The sequence below is a fragment of the Pundamilia nyererei genome, unplaced genomic scaffold, assembly GCF_000239375.1.
Source record: "Pundamilia nyererei isolate P.nyererei 1_Seehausen unplaced genomic scaffold, PunNye1.0 scaffold00128, whole genome shotgun sequence".
In the NCBI taxonomy this organism is placed as follows: Eukaryota; Metazoa; Chordata; class Actinopteri; order Cichliformes; family Cichlidae; genus Pundamilia; species Pundamilia nyererei.
Window position 1 is genome coordinate 1,092,900 of NW_005187529.1, and position 21,062 is coordinate 1,113,961.

General features: G+C 41.2%; 1 protein-coding gene across 1 annotated transcript in view; it reads right to left on the minus strand.

Annotated features, from left to right (window-relative positions):
- Positions 1 to 21,062, minus strand: part of LOC102207623 (eukaryotic translation initiation factor 3 subunit H) — a 59,215-nt gene that overhangs the window by 33,756 nt on the left and 4,397 nt on the right. The window contains exon 2 of the mRNA XM_005743159.2: positions 16,935 to 17,091. Within this exon, the coding sequence (XP_005743216.1) occupies positions 16,935 to 17,091 (157 nt within the window). The remainder of the gene's footprint in view (positions 1 to 16,934; positions 17,092 to 21,062) is intronic.

Genomic DNA, 21,062 nt, shown 5'->3' on the forward strand with positions numbered 1-21,062 from the left:
TGGTTGCTGGTGGAAAAGCAACTAGCTAAAACTTAATTATATAACACACTTCAAGACAAGAAACCAGTCACAAAGTGTTACAGGGGTATTTAATTTAAATTAATTTTTTTTAAGAGCAAATACAAGGTAAAAGTAAACCAGGTAAAACAACACAGAACATACAAACGTTCTGAATACATGAGTTTTAGTGCATTACAAAAGATCAAGTCGGAGGAGACGAAGGGATGAGCAAGTGTCTCCAGTTCACTTTTTGAGACAGAAAGGATGGGAAAGACCTTAGATGTTTGGAGAATAATAAAGTTATTTGCCATCCAGCCACCAATTGCAGTGAGACAAAATAAAATGGTTAATTTATATGTGCTGAGATATAAAGGAGAGGTACAGTTCAATGTTGTCAGCATACAGATGATTAAAAAAAGGTTTTCAAACTACTACTAATAATATGACATAATGAGATAATAATATACCACAAAAATAACATGAGACTGAACCCAGATCCTTGTGGAATGCCACATGATTTTGGGGTGATAAGAGCTAAGGAGGAAGCTAAAAGCAAAGTCCATGTAGTTTGGAGTCATTTCACACCTGCTTCGTAAACAGCTTTATTTTGTAAGGGAATAGAAGAAACTAGTGTGACTGTAAATTACAAGAGTACAAAGTAACCTGTTGCCATGTATTATTTTACTAATGCATACCAATTCCCTAACGGTGTTCCTTCCTCTAAAAAAGAAACCAGGAATTAACCTATTAATTTAAGTCTGGTGTCAAAAAATCCTCTGTAGTGGTATTCAATCACAACTGGAAAAAGACAGTTTGATGCATCTCCTGGGTGTGTGTGCGCGCACCTGAGAAATTAAATCATGAATGAACCTAAAGTAATAAATGAAGTAATAACCTAATTTTACTCAAAGTTCACCTGAAAAAAGCAAAAATGTAAAATCAACTTTACTGTTGAAGTATGACGCCCGAGTTCTCTCTAGACTGGATTTCATTTTCAAACCACCATTTCCAGCACACTGACCGTGAACACATTTTAATGACACTGCCAACCAGGACAGGTGTAACCTGACAGGCCAATCAGCATTTCCCAACAGCATGGTAATGTGCAGGCTTTCATTTACAAGCAATTCACTCTACAGATGACTTTATTAACAATAAATTAATCATTGTCACCATTAATTTCTGTAGCCAATCATCAACTTCGCCCTGCTATACAATACAGTAAATATATCGCTGACCTTGGAACTCTCTTTCCCATTATTTCAGTAAAACTCCACAGTGCACTTGTTCCTACAGCTATACGTTAACAACGACTTTCGAAGACATTAAGTCCTCGTCCTCTTCTCTACAGAGGAAAGATGACAAACGCATTCTTTCTATGCATTGTCAAGGTCAGCTGGTGCGGATGTGAGAGAGCAGATAGCTCCGTCGTGGCATTCTGTCCGTCCGTGCATTCATCTGTCGGGAGACGGGAGCAGTGATAAATGTGCAACTTGTCGGGAAGTAAATGGTGGTATCGAGTTGTGGTCTGGTCCGGAGTGTCAGGAGAGGCGCGGGGCTAATTTTCAGCAGCAAGGCTATAATGGGATGTGTGTGCCTATTTGTGAGTGTCTCTGCGTGTTTGTGTGAGTGCACCCACCACGGTCTATGTTCCACCTGGCACAGTGGATTAGGTGCAATTAATCTTAGTTAAGCAAGCCCTGCGGAGAGCTGCCTCCGTTACACGCGCATGTACATACAAACACGCACACTGTGCCACAATCAGGCACACAAACCACCCTCAGTGATGCAGTGATGCACAAGAGGGAGTGCGAGCATACTGAAGCAGCTGCTTTGTGTGCATAACACAATGACGAGTTCACCGTATGCACATTTGACAACGCTGCTTGTCAGGCCTTTGTTTTTACAGTGGGAATGGGGAAGGGGAAATCATGTGTGCGCGCTCGTTTGCTCACATCTATTCGCACACTCGTTTATCTTCTCAAATGTGACAAAAAAGGAAAGAAATTGGGTGCTCACAGTCATACAGGTGTTAGCATCAACAAAGGTAAATGTCATAGCTAGTGGAGGTTTATTTATTAACTGTGGTGGCCGATTTGGTGACATTATGAAGGCAAAGGGGAGTAAGATATCATCTGTGAGGTCACAAAAGCCCACGAGAGTATTAGAATGGGTAATGTTACATGTTGTTTCCTTTGAATGATGAAGCCTAGCAATAGAGCTGATGGGTGCTTCCCACAGAATGCTGAGCAACTACCTTAACAAGCTACAATAGCTTGCTAACAGCTGACCAAACATAACATACCAACATAAACATTCAGTTTGCAGAAAAACACATTCAACTTGTACACATTTCACATTTGAGTGTTTGTGAGGTCCAAGCAATGAAGGGGATACACAATTCAACACAGGCTTCCACATACCCATTTTTCAGTCATACACATGTTTCTTCCTTTAAATGAATAATTCTTATGACAAATAAGAAATGCCTTAAATGCAATAAAGATTCATCAAATCATTAACACATATATTTGCACTCGAGCGAACACATTAAATGTAAACATATTTTAAATACCTATTTTTTCATATTATACTTTAAGCTTCACATAAACAATACGAGGTACCCCTCGTGTTGCTAATGGCTGCAAACAGGTTTTGAAAGTGCACTCAGTCCTGTGTAAGAGAAGCTGGAGTAGCTACACCTGTGACTACATGAACTAAGTATCTGTGCAGAGAGAATTAATTTCTGCACCACCCACATCATTTGTTTCAAACTAAATCCCAAGTGGCTTCACCTGTGTTTTTTTTTAAACAACTAATAATAAAAAATTCACAACTATCAGACTCGCGTGAGTAAACGCTTGCCCATCTGTGACTAAAACAGCCCAGCAGAGCTGCAAAGGAAGATGAGAAATTTTGGATATTCAGGTTTCTGGAAGTAAGAGTCTTCATTGGCTTCTGCTTATAAAACGAACGGTGACTCTGGGGGAAAAATGCTGTCTCAATGTGGAAATGTCAACTACGTCTTTGTGTTGTCAGTCACTGCAGATACTTAGTTTACCTCAACTTTTAAACTTAGATTGAGTGACTTTTTAATATTCCTCTACGTTTCTTTTTTGTTGTTGTTGTTTTGTTTGTTTGTTTGTTTGTTTGTTTTAAATCCTGTGGTCAGAGAAGCCGAGCGGAGCGGAATGAATCGTTAGCACATGCACCGTGTTTTCCTTGTGATTTGTCACCCTCACAGCGGCTGTGCACTGTGTGACAGGGAAAAAATAAGAGAGACCTTCTGTTGCTTCTAACATTCTTGTCAAATGATAATTTTACACACAAATATAGCCGAAATGCCAGCGCAACTGTTGTCTTTATCTTGTGTGCGTGGTGATTTTGCCGCTACGATGCTGCGCTTACAAAATCAGTATCTTTAAAAATTACTGCCTTTAATGCTTTAAACCAAAAAGCAAATGTCCTTCCCGTGTCATGTTCAGCATCCCCACCTCATTTCTCAAATCCTTGTCACATCCCTCTCTCCTGCTTACCTTTCACCCTCCCACTAGTCCCTACAGCACACCTGGATTATCCTGCAGTCTGCAGTAATGCATTCTGACCCCCCTCCACACACACAGATGCACAAAATTTAATGCGGGGCAGAATCGTGAAGAGACAAAGGAACAGATGAATAAAACAGTGGAACTGATGGCAATGGTGACGGCACCCGGGGGACTCACATTCTTGATTTATAACGCCAGGTGAGCATTCAAACACAGATACAGACCAGGCTCGCTGCTAACAGCCAGTCTTAGATCTACACTACAGTGAGAGAGACACAAAACTCAGGTAGAGGGGATGAAGATGAGGAAAGAGGAAATATTAGTATGGAGACAATGGGAAAGGGAATGAGTGATTTCTTTTTCTTTTTCTTTTTTATTAGAGAAAAGGCCAATGTGCCCTTGAAAACTCCTAATACATAACAGTCCACATATTAGCTTTTATGTTTATGTATTTCCTTTAAAGGTGGGCTGCCAAGTGATTTCTAATTAGCCTCACTGAGGGAGAGTAAGGAAAAACGGAGGAAATCAATTTCCCATTTGGGGCAGGTAGACTGATCTATTGAAGGGCTAACTCCAAGGTAGACCTTATCAGAATAGGTGTGGACCATTTTTTACCCAATACACACAGGCTGAATATTATATATATGTAGATACATAAGCAAAGAGCAGAAATCACGACAAAGGCATTTTTAATCCTTGTGACTTCAATTAACCCACATCATCGTGTCTGCCACGAATGACAACGTTTAGAAAACTTACAAACCCTGCAGGAGGAGAAAGCTGATCTAACATGTCCCAATTAGGTGTTTTCTGTTTTTGCATTTTGCTAGATTTTGAGTTCCCATAAAATTGCTAGCACAGTGGTATGTGCTTCAGCACTTACTCATCACTGTGTTTCCTATAAATGTGAGGAGCCAGAGAGGATGCTCTCCTTCTAAAAAGCCCCGTCCGCTCTTACTGGTCTGCTCCCAAGGGCTGAGCAGGCACCACCTACCACATCATCAGTATACGCCTCCAGGGGAAGATGATTCATTAACATTTCCTTGGCATTTTATACACAAACAGCAAACTATTATAAATAAATAAATGAATAAATAAATAAAAGTACCCACAAAATGATTTTCCCCCATCATTGGTGTATAAACAGCACACAGTATTCACTTTAATTTGATTTCATGGTGTCTTTACAATTCCCCTTAAGACAAAATTTCAATCAGAGAAGCTTCCCTCCAAGGTGTTTATTAAATCAACCCTCATGATGAAGATGAACCATTGCTTAAAAGAAAATTTGCCTATGAAAAACCAGCGAGCAGCTGTGAACTATCCATGCAGCTGATACCGAATGTTTCGCCAGGAGTCAGCAGAGAACAGTTCAGTCTGGCTTTGGGTCCATTTCAAATCTGGTTTCTTTAATATTACAAAGAGCAAGGTAGCTACCTTATAAATAATAGACACATCTGCGGCAGACCAAAGGGGTTATAAGAAAATGAAGGGAATGGAGGGTAGAGAAAAGGCAAGGAGAGTCTAATTATCTAACATTTCAAGTGAAGGAGAATAGTCACGCTGCCGACGTGCCAGGGACCATTGGACGGACAATGATGGATGGAGAAGAGCCAACAAAATGTGAGTCACACTCTGCAGCTTCCCTGCCCATCAGTCAAAGCAGAGCAGAAGACGTTGTTACAGTTGCAACAAAAACATTGGAATCACCAGGATTACTCACGAAATGCTAACAATGCCTCCAAAACTGCAGTCAGGGCTCCTACTGCAGAAATGAAATTGGAAGTGTGGGTTGTAGAGGTGTTCCTCATTATAATGAAATTACATACACTCTGGTTGCTGAAAAACTATGTTCCTATCCTATTGTGTAAACAATTCCCAGATCACAACAACTCTCAAAGAACCTAGGAAGAGGTTTTCTAGAGGTACAAAGCCAGACACTGCTTCAAAAACATTTCTAAAGACCTTGGTGGTAACCACTCCACAGTAAGAGAACCTTCACAGACAATCCACAGTAAGACACATTGTCTACAACAAAAAGGAAAATCAAGAACACAATGCGCCTTCCTGAAAGAGGTGGAAAGAAGATTTCAAGGATAACAGTGACACACAGAAATCTAATCTCCACAGAGATTAGAAAATCTAATCTCTGTGGAGATTAGATTTCTGACTTCAGAGAGTTGTTTTATAAAGATTGCAGTAAAAGGTTAGAAGCTTAAAAACAGTTACCACATTAAATATTGTGTTTAAAGAAGTTTACAACTCTTTGCAGTCTGTGATCCAAATGTAATGAGCCAAATTGTGTTTATAATACAGCGGTCGTTCAAATACCTTGTTTAAGAAGTCAATCACATATGCATGAGGTTACGACACGAGGTCACCTGGACACAGATGGTAATTTAAATGCCTAAAATGCAATTAGTCTTGCCACACCCTAAAAGATACAAAAAAAAATAAAATAACCTGAGAGTCTGGGAGAGGATGATCAAGCAGCATTTACACAAACCCACACACAGTCCTGACAACAGGTCTAATTAAGCAAGTAACTCCAAACACCAGCGGGGATGTAACAGAGGTGTGCAGTGAATTTACACCAACACATTTTGGTGCCCTTGTGATTCTTCAAGAACACGCACACCGTATTTAACAGACGACTTTGACTGCATCTGTAAGTGTTGTCTCATTTGAAACTAGGGCTGGGCGATATGACCCAAAATTCATATCTCGATATTTTTTAGCTGGATGGCGATATAAGATATATATCTCGATATTTTTTTTAAGCCATAAGTTAAGAACAAAAAGAGAGTTCTTAGTCAAAGCTGTGTCCCAGATGTCACACAGGCACTTTTATTAACATAGAGCATAGATATACATGAAAAAAAACTACTCAAAAATAAATTATGAGCATTTATTAAATAATAATGCTCCATAAATAAAAGAAAACTAGTTGTTTTTGTGCATAACAAAGAGCTCACAATTGCGCAGTCAAAATGTAAACTAAAAGACGCTGAGCATAGTAACAAAGACAGATTTCAGAGCTGCTCTCTTTCCAAGTTCGTGACTGACAGCCTGGAGTTTGAAATTCCCTTCATAACCACGTCTCTTAACAGGTGCCATTTATGGTCCTTATACACACACAATACGGTAATATTACGTCGAAGCACCTTACGTATCACTCCGCGAGGCTCCTCGGTAGCCGTAATGCTCCGACAATCCATCAAGCCGGTGCAGCTCCGTAGCTTACCAAAGTCGAACAAAAAAAAGTTTTTGACAGATTGCTGAGCGCTGTGTTCCACATAAAATCGGTTCGCGGCCATCAAGCACAACCAGAATTCATACATAAGGCGCACTGTCGATTTTTGAGAAAATGAACGGATTTCAGGCCGTGGATGGCGTTAGCGTGGTTAGCTCGTTAGCGTGGTTAGCTCGTTAACACATTGACGCCGTCCAGCCCAACGCACGGGGCGATGCGCAGTAACTCGTTAACGGAGATTTGCCGTGTCCATCTTGTCACCGCCTGCAGGTGAAGCGATGGGGGAGGAGGGGGAGTTGTGTTCAGTGAAGGAGAGGCGAGGCCGAGTAACGTTGCGTAAAGACAAAAGCGGACAAAAGAGAGGCAAACTTGTGGCTCCACAACTATAATTATAACGTAACATAGACTATATCGATATAAAAGATATTGTCACATCTTATATCTCGTATAAAAATATATCGATATTTTTTAAAAAAACTCGATATATCGCCCAGCCCTATTTGGAACATTAGATATTTAATATGCAAGTCACAACAAATACTGGCATTTTCAACAGACTCTTTAGAAAAAAAACCTTTACAAGTGCCAGTGAAGAAAATACTTTTGGCTACTCCCTCGCCACGAGGGGTCGCCACAGCAGGTAGCTCCATGTCTCTGATTTGGCAGCGTTTCGCTCTCGATGCAACCCCAAAGGGGATTTGTGCCTGAAGCCAGAACACTTATTAAAATGTCTATGAAGAAGAAGAACAGGGACATTTTGGAAGGACTTTCTCTTTTCTCTTGGATAATTTATGCTGAGCAATTATGCAACATCTTTCTCTTATCATTCCAGCAACAGAAGCTTCCAAAGGTATGGAAAAAGTCGATTATTGCTCCAGTTGCAAAGACTACAAAACCTACATCACTGAATGATTTTAGGCCTGTTGCTTTAACATCTTTAGTGATGAAATCCTTGGAAAAGTTCATCAGCATGGAGGTTCTGCTGCAGGTGGAAAAGCTTATTGATCCACTGAAATTTGCATACAGGCCTTGTAGGAGCGTTTACAATGCTGGGGTCACTTTATTAAATTTCCTATATTGCCAACTGGATGGGGCCAAAGTCCATGCTCGGCTCCTGTTTATTGACTTTTCTTCAGCTTTTAATACCATCCAGCCACATCTTTTAGCTGATAAGCTTCTTAACCAGTTTGGTTGGATTTTAGACTTTTTAACTAACAGTTTTCAGTGTGTGAGAGTAAATGGCTGTTTTTCCAATCAGCTGAATTCTTCTACTGGTTCACCACAGGATGTTGTCCCTCTCCCTTACTATACATTTTGAATACTAATGACTGTCGTAGTACACAGGCTAACAGGCATTTCATTAAATATGCGGATGATACACTCATTGTAAGCCTCCTTCATAGTGAAGAGTATTCCCATGGGCCTGTTATGTTTGTTTCTTGGTGTGGTGAGTCATTTTTAAAGATAAACACCTTGAAATCTAAAGACATGGTCACTGAGTTCAGGAAACACAGGATGCACAGTGTACTTTGTTAATGCTACTGATAAAACTTGGGCTGTTTTTTCCTCTCTTTTTTGTGTATGTATGTGTTGTTTTATGTGTGGACATGCTCCAAATCAATTTCCAATAAAGTTACAATTGACCATTGAGTTTTAAATCTGTAGTCTAAGCAGCCAGATTTCCCTTGTAAGGAGGCATTTTTCTTTACCCTGCAGCCCAATCATATTCACTACAATCTAAAGCTATGTGGCTAATTAGTATGCTGAGTAATTCAAACAAAGGCAGCAGGAGTGACATAAACAACAAATAAACTGAAAAGAGGGTGCCAATCAGCAAAAATCAACCTCATTAATGATTACAGGTTGTTTATACATCAAGGGTAGCTTTCAATGTGCCTTTTAATTAAGTGTCTTGTTAAGACTTAAGCAGCAACAACTTGTTATCAGCTGACATGTCAAATGTACAAGTGAAATGCTCCTTGGCTGAGAAGTGGCCATCATGTTTTGTCTAAGGGGGCTAGCCACAAAAACACATCTAATTACCGAATCAGGGAACTCAAACTGCAAAACAAGCCCCCTTAAAACTTGTTTGTTTCACAAGGCTGACAACAGCTCCCATCCTCAGGGCCAATGGGAAACATGACATGAGGCCAGAGGCCTTGCAGCCAATGCAACCTGTGTCAGGCAGAGAGCTAGCAGCTTGGGGCAGCAAGCTAATCAGAAGGCTGTGGGAACGCATTCAATGGGGGAAAGACTCCACAGATAAATACAAGCAACACATAAACGCATTGTGATGTGTCTATTACCATACAATACACTACCCCAAAAAACAAGACACTGATCACTTTTTTACCCAGTATCAGCCCTGATAGAGAGATTTTTCTCCGAGTGGCAACACCTATGGTTCAGAAGAAGACTGCAGTGCTGCAATGATGTCACAGCATAACCACAAATGAGGTGACCATTAACTATCATCATGAACTTGCATAACATCAATCAACTTCCACTGTTATATCTGCATTTGCTGATGTTAATGCGCCTATGACGGCAGGCACTGTACATCAGGAACACAATAATTACTCCAGTTATTCAATTTTCTTGGCGCTGGCATCAATGCAGTTGCTTTTCTAAGAGAAAACCAAAAGCCATTGCTGGCTTAGTACAGTTTGTTCAGAAAGAATTTCTGGGAAATAATTACCCCAACAGGACATTTGTCGGGCGCTTTCATCCTCTCTTTTTAAAATAGCATATTTACTAATCTTCCCATTGTTGTAGCGGGAATGGAAGGAAGACTTGGGGCTACTGGGTGCAGGTGGGGACAAACAGGAGGGAGAGTGGGGGGAAAGGAAAAGAAAGTTGATGATAAAAGAAGGAATGAAGAATGAAATACTAAAAGGAAGGAAACAATCAATGATTGCAGGAAAGAAGAAAATTGTGGGAAGAAAGGCTATAGGTAGTGCTTACCTGTAGTGAGTCTGGAAAAAAAAGGGAGGGGAAAAGAAGGAGAAGTAGTGGAGAGTGGAAGGAAGGTGACTAATTTTGTTCTACCTTCAGGATACCTCCTCCTGCTGCCGAAGTCTAGCGGCGTGGGTTGAATATCAAACACCAAAAGTGGTACTGAGCAACGGTTTGTTTGATACAGTCCCTTCTTACAAGCCACAAAAAAAAAACCCACTACCCAATTATGCTTTGTAATCCTGTGAAATTCATTAAGCCACAGTTCCCAACAAATATTAACAGTTTGCTGAAGGTTTTAGTGCTTGTGTTCACGAGGGGTCTCCCAGTCGAGATTCCCCCCACCCCAAACCCATTTTTTTGGGCCCGATACTGATCCAAATCTTTTCATTTTGTGTATCTGAGCCTGATCCAATAAATATTTACCCCATGAGAATTAAACATGTATCTGCCACATGGAATTAACAGCTATAGCCTATTAAATTTGACAAAAGCTACTTAATCAAAATACCAAAGGGTTCAAATCTACTGAGCTGATCAGCTTAAACTATTTAACGAGTAAGAAAAAAAAAAGGTTAATTAAAAGATTGAAACTCGTGCAATAGATCCAACTTTTTATAACATCAATTGCATGGAGGTGAGGAGGTATTTCTCACCATTTTTTTGAAATACTGAAGCAAACCAAATACTGAAGCAGACCAGATCAGAACGCAAAACCAACCCAGCTTCTACGATTTGGCAGCATCATTCTAAACAGTTAAAACAACATTTGGTGCTGTGTGCAAGCTAAGAGAAACTGCTTCCAAATCCCCCTCCCTCCCTCTCGTATATTTATCTAATGGGATAGAGGAGAAATAACTGTTTTGGTGAGCTAAGTGGTTTAGCAAATTTTACCAATCCAAGGGTCAGAAGAAGTCAATCACCAGTGTGTCCAAATAATTTTTCACACTCCCGTGCTGTAATTTTCACTATCACACGCAGGGAAATGCTTACAGTGTAGAGCTCGACTGTTATTAAGGGAAAAAATGGCAACAAGACTACCAAGCAGAGGTGGACAAAACAGAGCATAGGCGAGTAAAAAACAATAAACAAAGAACTGGATTTAGAGCAGCTTTGTTATTGTCCATAGCAATCCAATAAAGCATCTCTTCATCGTCTCAGATATCCAACAGGACTGGCTGCCACATCTATAGACTTAACAGACTAAACAGATTCATATATTCAAACAAATATATACATCACTAATCATACTTTGATTGAAGATGATTAAAAGAAGTGTTTTAATCCAGCAAAACGCAAATGAGTTCCTGGTATTGTGATGTAGTTGTGATTATTCAATAAGATTTCGAAAAGGAGTAGCTGCCCAAAGTTTTTGCTCAATGATTGCTTAAAGTTGTTGTTTTTTTTTAATCTGAAAAATCTTCGTGAACCTCTATGCAAATAGACAACTTCACGGCAAAATATGCAAAGATGGAAGAGAAAAAAAAGACACCACACACACTGTCAAAATGCAGTGAGATCTCAATAAAAACTACAATACGCGAGAGTGCAGAGGTTATACAGAACCATAATGAGAAACATGGCACACTGACACAAAGAGCTGAAAGTTACAGTGTCAACGGAGCTTTATCCACCCGCCATATTGCGCGGCACAGACTGAACAGTGAAGCTGCATGAAGTGCACCTCTCATTACTTCTTCTGTGCAAGCACATTGCTGCTACTAAGAGGAGAGGTTATTAACCACTTCCAGCATGAAGGGTAAGTAATGAAGGCAATACCTGTGGGAGATCTTCAGTGTACTGTGATCCAACAATGAATTGGCCTACTGTAAAGCTTTGATTACACTGGTTTGCATCTATGAGTCCGCTGTGGTCCCATTGGGTGTGGGCAATTTAAATTTCGTCATCAGATGGTGAGTGTGAGGGTCCTGCCTGTTTTTTTCCTCCACCCCGTACGGACTTGTCTGTGGAGCATTAGCATTACATATGCTCATATGCACCTCAGGCAGTAGGCTGCAGGCGGACTTCAAAGGAGTATAACAGGAATTAGTACTTGGTCGTCAGGTCTCCAACCTAATAGGATATAATCAAGGCTTAACTAGTTAACATAGGTGTAATACTGTTAGCTAAACAACTAAAGGTTTCGGATTATATGAATGTAGCCTCTCAATCATGTAGGTCATAGTAGTATTGAGGGCTTGTTGGTTTGTGACAACCCTCACCTCCCATCCAAGATGCTTCTTCAGTTCTAAATCCTGGGAGGTGGTCCTGAAGGTCGTATAAACCAATCTTAATTATGCGAGTCATTACATGACCGAAGGTGTGAAACAAGGCACTGGTGATTATCATCACAGGGGCCATGGTCTGAAATGCTTGTGAGAAATTGCCTTGGAAATTGCCATCAAATGAGCTCTTCAGGTCACATGACTCTAGGTGTGAGTGGGGGCTAAATCGCCTGGGAGGAGCTCTCAAGGCCGCACTGTAGGTGGTATCGCGGGCCGCTACGTCTTTTGTACAATGATCGTTCAAAGTCAATGTAGATGGCCTACTTTACTCCTCTTTCAAAGCGTCAAGTCTTCTCAGTCCAAAATGTGAAAATGAGCATCATCAAAAGAATGTCCTTTCTCCTTTAAGTGCAAATGTACAGCAGTGTCGTCCTGCTGAGCTGCCGCTTTTATGTAACATAGGAGCTAGCTCTCCCGAAGAAAAGCTTGCTACTAGATGAAACATTTTTCACCAAAAAGAAGTCCAGTTGCTTTCATTTCAAGCCCTCAAGAGTATCAAATGATAACATTTACTTGGTTCTTTTACTCTTTTTCTACTACTAATAACTCTTTCAACCTGTTTTTCCAATCGGGACAGTATGCTAATATGACACATTCAAAGTATTTTTCTGGTTTTTGGAATATTTGGTACCCAAAGAGAAATTTTAGCCAGCACTAAGGGGAAAATACCACCTGCCAGTTTCAGTAATTTACTAAAGTAGAATAAACAGTTTTGTTTGCCTGGTCTAAAATATCTAGAAATGCACAGATTCACTGCCTTTACGGTGCGTGATTCGATCCCGCTCACTATCAAGTCAACCCCCAGATGATGAGTTGAGTCCGGTTAGCTGGTGGATTTGCAATACACCAGTGAAAACCCTGTGATAGTCGCTCTGTACTAAAATACCTCTGCTTTGTAATATTGCTGATATCACAACAAAAGAGTCGGGCCAATGCACATCATTAACATGCTATTTGAGTGCCTCTACTGCACAAAATGCCAAGAGAATAAGTGCCCGCAGTTCCACACATTTCTCTCAATACATTTTGTCAATGATGCAAGGAAAGCGTGTGTGCAAGGACACTGGAAGATAGGAGGGCTGGGGTTCAGTCAAGGTCATTTCTTTTTTCTTTTCCCATTTTTCCTCTCTCTCTCTCTTTTTTTTTTTAATCTGAGGCCGATTCTGCTGTGCGTGCTCAATTACTCTTTATCTCATTCCTCACTCATTTTGGTCACATTTGCTGCCACTGACTGTCCTGTAACTACAGCTCTATACTGGCACCTGTTGATGAAAGCATAGCATAGCATATACATGCGCGCACACACAGACACACGGGAAGGGAGGGGAAAAAAAAAAAAAAAAGAGTCACGTAGCTGCCAATCCTGCCCATTGTTCATTTCGAGATAGATTCGAGGAGTAATTCTAATCTGAGGGGCCTCCAGCAGGCAATGAGTCAGTGTAAGATGATTTAGGTGTACACAGACACACACACAGATCACAAAAACACAAGGCACACACACCAATCTATCCACATATGCAGACCTTGGAAGCAAAATGTATTGAGGGTGGCTGATTTGAGGTGAAGAGAGTACACGCTTCTCAGCTCAGTCTGTGAAGGCCCAAATCTCCAGCTTTATCTCAGAGAGTATTGGTTAACTGATATGTATCAGAGTCTCATTATAATGGTCAGAGATAAGGCTGCATTGAAATAAAAGGTATAGGTCTGAAGCAAACGCTGTAAAAGTCATCAAAAATTGATAAAAATGTTCAGATTTTGGACAGCGTTACCCATGTGCCTCTAGAGTACATGAGTCTACAGTATAACAGTGTGCGTCTGAATGAGTGTGTGTTGCTTCTGTCCACTTACAGAAAAAGAAAAAAAGAGCAAGGTACAGATTAATGGAGCACTGATTGAAAGTAGCGATGGAGCAATGCGATACTCATATCGCATATCGGTCTGACACAGACTCAAATGGCTGTATCGTGCATCTGTGACAGCTGGCTGATGCACGAGGCCAATCCATTCAGTTAATTTCCTTTATTCCATAGCTGTGTTCACACATACACTGCAGCTCTGAAATGTTCTTGACATTAGCTTGCAGAGCTATATGTGGAAAAAAAAACTGCTCAATCTGGGCAACTACATCCACATCATAAGAAAATTTCCAAGCCTTTTTCTCAGTGAAGAATGCAGCTTATTAAGATCACTATCCGATTGGCTCATACACAATTAAAGCATCACCAACTCAAGTGTGAGCAACTACCTCTGAGTCATTATCCAAGCTACTGCTCTGCAGCAAAGTTACTTTATTTGCAGAAACATTCAGCGTGGTTAAAAATCTTTGATACAGGCAGATGGCCTGGGTATCAGTGAGTAGCGCTGCCTATTGTTTGTCAGTACAATAGCAGCAGACGTTACATTGACACAATTCGTTTTTTAATTCAATACGCATTTGTGACCTGATATGACTCAGATACTCTGTTATAACACAGTAGTACCACATAAATGTCTCCAGGAGTAAGTTACAATGTCTGATTCATTCTTCAACAAAACTCTGTTGTTCTGCTGCTTCTACAGTTGGTCGAGGTCACCCGCCCCAGCATCAGCACAGATGAAACACTAACAATTGCTACAGGGGCGACGAGACAGAGAGAAAAGGGTGGCCTGACTGGTCGCGCGTGTGTGTAGACGTTTCAAGCTTGAGTGTGAGACCAAAATGATCAAATGTACAGGCATTAAATCCGCTTTTCAATTTTATTTCTAAATGTGTAGTAGCATAAGTGCGTAGCATAAACTTTCTGTCAGCTTGGAGAGCGGAGATGGGAGCGCTGTGTAGCTACAGAATTGTCTGCTTTATGATGTGCTGTTGCCGTTTAGAGAAAGAGGTCGAAAGCACGGAGAACATGAATGAATCCCATTTCCATCTCCGTTTTTGAATTTTGTTCCATACTGACAGAAAACCTGAAGCCTGTCACCTTTTACAGCTGGATCAAAATCCCCACTGAGCAGAGTTCTATTGTAGCTCTGTAAATTTCCCAGAGTTCACGGCAAGACGCTACTCGCTGAAGCCCTTGTTAAGTTAAAGGGAATGACAGATGGAAAATCCAGCGCTTCCAGTGTTTATAACACAACAAGCCATCACCGACACACACACACCGACACACAGAGAGAGAGAGAGTGAGCTGCTCCTGACACTAACAACCTTAAGCAACCATTGGCGCTTGCATATGCCGCTGAATTTTTGACTATTGCTCGTTAGCAGCTGAAGCCTCACAGACCAGGATTTCTCCCTTTCCTCTGTTCTCGGGAGCACCTCACGTTCCTCCCACCCCTCAGTCTGATGCAGTGGGGTTTTTTTGTGCTAACAAGGAGAGAGTAACAATAAGGTGTGATAGGGGAAGGGCAGAAGTCAGAGGGCATGACACTCTTTGATAACAATGCTGACAGAAAGCAGCAGGGGAAAGGAAAACATGTGCGGATAAAGACCAAATCAAAACCCGTGCACGTTCGCACCGCCCACCTGTAACGCCAGAAGCTAGAGCGCTCCATCCTTGGACTGCGCATCAACCCTTGGCACTGACAGGGTAGGACACCCAGCACCTAGTTAGCTTAGTTAGAAGTCAGCATTGACCTTAACATGACGCCGGAGGATATCTTACGCAAACTTTCAAGAAAACAGACATTCAGTTCGTTCTTGATACAAGTTTACTGTGACATCATCTCAGAAAATCAGTTATAAGAAGCCAAAAAACAAAAAACATAAATATGAATAATAATTATAATTATAATAACAACCTTGAATTTACTTTATTTAGTCAAATTTAGTGCCCTCTTTTCATTTCAGCACACAGTGATTCCATTGTGAACTTATTGGCATGTTAGATTCACTCATAATTTGTACCCTCTGCTGTCACTTCAGTCTGCGGCTGTCACCGTGTGCGTGTGAAGGGGCGGAACAAGGCAGCAAGCGCGGCAACAGAAGAGAGACGGGGAGAAAAAGACGAGAGCGTTACTTGAGTTGATGACAGCCTGTTAGCATGCAAACAAAGGCGTCCCAGCAAGCGGTAATTCTTCTAAAACCAAACACGGCATGCACCGACAGACTCCACATCACGGGCGAAGCCGGTCCTAGAACGGCGGCAACGCTGCAGATGAGTTAAAGCTAAATCAGCCAGCAACACAGGACCTGTGTCACCCCTTCAGCTCTGAGGGAGATGAGCACCCCCAGGTGTCTGGTCACAGTCTCTTCCCCCGACCCCACCTCCATGCTGTTAGATAAGCTAACATACGTGGCGCGATAAGGGTCAATTTTAATGAGATTTCCACAGAAATCTACAAAGTAGTTCCCCCCAAAATTCAAAAACTTTCTGTTCACCCTTGTAAAATTTTAAAAACAAATTAGTTTGATGCAATATCTGATATAACATTTGGCTCACACGTCAGTCATGCCAAAATAAATTAATGACAAACAACAACACCTTTTGTCCTGCCAAAAACAATATACGTTTTCCACGGAAATGTTTCAAGTCAATGTTTTCACAGCCATCTGGTATATCAACTCAAGAACACTGTGTTAATTAAAAACTTAATCATCCAAATTTGCAATTCATAATGTCACGCACCAGAATTTAAATGACAAAGCAGCTCTTATCTACAGTGGAGTTTCAAAATTTCACAATAAGCAAATACCACAGCTCCCATGTTGCTGAAGATTTCTTAATATCATCTTGTCATAAATTGAGCGGCCGCAGTCACCGGAGACACCATCATTTTACGGTTTTACTTGCGCTCGGTGCTTAACGGGTATTTATTTCACACTCTGTCGTGATGTGATAAGTGTGCGCGCGTTTTTACAGCTGCAGGAGAAGATCGATGGAACAAACAGAAAGCAGGCACACTGCTTTTAGTTACCTTCATCAAAGTCAGCATCATCCTCTGTGTGCTGGGGGAAAGGGAAGCAGTTGGTGATCTCAAGTCGGTCGTCGACTACCAGGCCCAGCAGGACGCCCTGAACCACCTCACTGCCCTGGCCCTCTTCTTGGTAGTGCTTGATAATCTTCAGCACCACCTGTGAAAGAGGAAAAAAAAGAGCAACATTAGTGCTGCAGTAGAAAAGGAGGTTGATGATTCTTTATCCTGCTTTCAGTGGCATTTACTAAAAATTGATTTCATTTTCTGAATTGATAATATTTTATCCATCTTGTCGTTTATAGCATTTATGTAATTTCTTGCTATTGTTTGTTTTATGGTACCAAATACAGTTGTCTCCCTGCTCGTCATGTTGATTTGAGCTCATTAGTGTGAGTTGAGGATTTTCTGTGTGAGATGCTGTTTAAAAGTCACATGGATGTCTTCCTCTGTTCTTTGGCACATTATTTTTTAATCACAGTACAAACACACTGAACAATTTTCTTATTTTCAAATAGAGAATAATGTCTAACCTCTAGTGTACAGAAAAGTGGTTTGATTTAGTAAAAGAATGCAAATAAAGACACATGATAAAGGCCTGTGATTTACGCCTAGGAAATGTGAAAATAGGAACTTCCAGTTAAAGAATTTATGTTGTTATGATTGTAACGTGTAGTTAATATACTTTAGGTTGATTGTACAACTCTAGTCACTTTGTGGCTGAGAATATTGTCCCAGCAGAGCACATATGACACATTTCTCATCAGTTCCCCACCAAGAACAACCAACACAAGGCTTCTGATTTCACCAACACCCAAAGTGATATCAAGAGAAAAACCAAACAAAAACCACCCAAAAACAATGAGACTTCATGCATCACTAGAGTTTTCTCAGCTTATATACACAAACTAAAGTGTTAGCATTACTCATTACGCAAAAGAATTACAACAACGTAAATATGAATAGTAACCCGAGGTTTAACAGCTCTGAAACAGACACCAAATTTGTGCTGTAAACGTCCATGGTCTTGTGTTTTTTCCTTGGAAAAGGTTAAAAACAGGTGCAGCAGTGTTTAGCATGAAGCATGCTAATCTGCAAATTAGTCATATGCTCATGTTACCAATTCTCCATAGTTCTCCATGTGAAACTGCTGCACCTGGCTAGCACGCTAATCGTGCTTATTGTTTTCAAAATTCAATGCATTAAGAGTGAGCAGGAAACACTTCAGTATTAAAGCAATCAGTTTTGCTCTTCGGGATTTTTATTATGCACATTTTGCTGTGGAGACTCCAAACACACACTAAACGATAACACCGAAGATAAATCCTGCTCTATAATGAGTGTCACACATACATCCAGACAGCTGTGTGCACCCTGCAGCTCAAAGAATAATGATCTAGGGCCTGTATTCAGTTGTGATGGATCACAAGGATGAAATGGATGTGTAGATGTGACATAAATAATATCACACTGCTCTGGAAACAGTTCCATTTTTTTGGTAGAAACAAGCGGTTGTCGTCTGCTTGTGTAACTTTCGAGGTGCTGATGCTTGATATGGTTAAGCCCCCCGTAGCTATTACACACTTTCCCTCTGGAAAAACTATTACAAGTTGAAAAATCATGTTGTTGCACTGACAGGTGCACAGCTCAGGTTCAATACAGTTTTAACTGGGTGGTGACGGGCACAGCTACTCGTTATCAGCCCGGTCTGTAGTTCTCCTGATAGAGAGACAGAGAAGTCTACTTTTTTTGGGAGTGGGATGAGGGGTGAATTTGCATGACATTGGCTCATTACTCTGGTAGGAGGAGCCTAAAACCCTGATCATATCAACAATTCATACTAATCCCCTAATGAAGCTACAATATTGCGAAACTGGGAGTTAAAAACAAAAATATTAATACAGCAAAGCATCAGGAAATTCTGTGTGACAATGCATGATACTGACACAGGGACACTAAATACTGATATTTAATGTAAAAACTCAAAATACTCTGAGAGTACTATGAAAAAGAGGGCTATCTCATGCACCACTATCCTGAGATACCAGTAATAAGTGACGTATTTTGATATCAACAGGCTTTCTGGTGATTCCTAGCGAGATGTGAAATTGTGTAGTAAAACAGGTTTGGGGGGAAAAAAATATAACTCCTCTAATACTAAAACTAGAACATTTCTAAACAAATTCTGGAAAATTTATAAGAGCTCTCCCAATAGACAGCTGAGCTTAGGTCTGTTGCCTCAGAGCAGTCTTCTTATTGTCCCTGCGCCTATGTGGGGTTCCTCTGGTGCTTTAGTCTCCTCCCACACTCCACAGATGTGCATGTTAAGTTAATTAATGATTCTAAATCCAATGTAACCCAATGATCAACTTGCAACCAGTCTAGGGACCCCCACATCACAACAAAAACACCACTTACTTTGGTAACAGATTGCATAATGAAGCATTCTGCACTCTTCACTGGCCACTAAGCTCTTACATAAAAACCACAAAATTGTCAAAAAATAACCATTGTTATGTTAGGAGAAATTCTCGGACAAGTTACTAAGGCAATCACTGACTGTGGTTGAGTGCTGGAGCCCGCTGTGGTAAGCACCACCTGCAGGCTCAAACACTGGTGCATCACTGATCTTGAGTGTGTACAAAAGGGCAGTTAGTATTCAGTGCAGCTTAGCAATTTACACTGGAGAGCGAAGAGGCGGCACACATAAAATTTTCAAGAAAAATGCCATCCTTGTACAGTGGGAGGGTATATTTGGACTCGTACTCCGATATCCCACATAATCGTGCTTCATCTGGACAGAGTGTCCATGCATCATCGTATGCATTTAATTTTTAATGCCAGATAAAAATGGGCCGATAGGACAAAGCCTCCGAATGATTCAGGAGTGGGTTTAAGCTCTAATGCTGTGATACTGACACCAAGGACGGCGGAGGAAAAACTATCGCACATGCACAATACAAACATGTGGCAGGCATACTGACAAGCAAAAAATAAATAAATAAAAAACTGAAAAGCAATGGCAGAGAGCAGAGAAGGTAAAGCGTCTAAATGAACAGGAACAGGACAAAAAGCTGAAAAGCGCTGTGTGGAGGGGGAGAGCATAAATCACGCTGATAACAGTGTGGGCAGGTCACAGCCAGAGGCATTAATAATACACACATACACATTCACACATAGGAGCAGGGTGGCAGTCCTAAAGCCATGCTCACAACAAAAGAGCCAACACCACCATAAGGGAGCCCTCGCTGGTCTCGGGCAGCTGCTCGTGCACGCGCAAACATACACATACACATGCGTGCTTGTCCGGGGAGATGATTTATTTCAATAGAGCCCTGGCTCTGTCATGCAACAAGTAAAAAGAGCTAGAGGCGGGAGAAGAAAAACCAAATGGGTTGGAGTGGAGAGAAAAACAAATCTCATTCCCTGCCTGCCTGCTTTGGCATTTTTGACTGAGAGGGCAGGAAGGTCTGAGCAATAGGTCGGTGAAGAGAGACACGGGCGGAAAGGGAAGGAGAAACAGCAAAATAACTGAGTGGGAGCGCGATGGAGGGGAGCAAGGTGGCGGAGCTGGGTAGCGAGGAAATGCAATAGTGCAAATGTGAAACGGAGAAACAGGTGGATGAAGGAACGGATGACAAAAAGAAAGCAGTGGGGCAGTAGGTGAGGTGTAGCAAAGAGAGCGAGGAAGAATAAGAAGGAATCCGGCAGGGGAGAGGAGGGCTACAGTCGAAGTCTCCAGGAACAGTGGCATTGGCTGCTTTACCCTGTCCCCGGTCCCCTTTGAGCTTTGGCTCCTTTTTCCATCAGCAAATAGCTTTTCTAGTCTCCCTCCATCATTGAGAGCAGATAGCAACGGATACACAATGCTTTCAGCTATCTAGCTCTTGGCGATCTGCTCATCGCACACTTAAACAGCATCTGTCTGGAAAAGGGAGGAGGCGAGAGATGGACAGTCGGCCAAAAACAACTCCAACAAGGTCAAACAAATAGGGCTAAACACGATGGGGGTTTAAAAAAAAAAAAAGAAAGAAAGAAAGAAAAAAAAAAGGGGGGGGGAGAAATCCTGAATCCACAGAAATGCTTTAAAGACAGGAAGCAAAGAGGCATCTGCACTACAAGAAAAGGAAG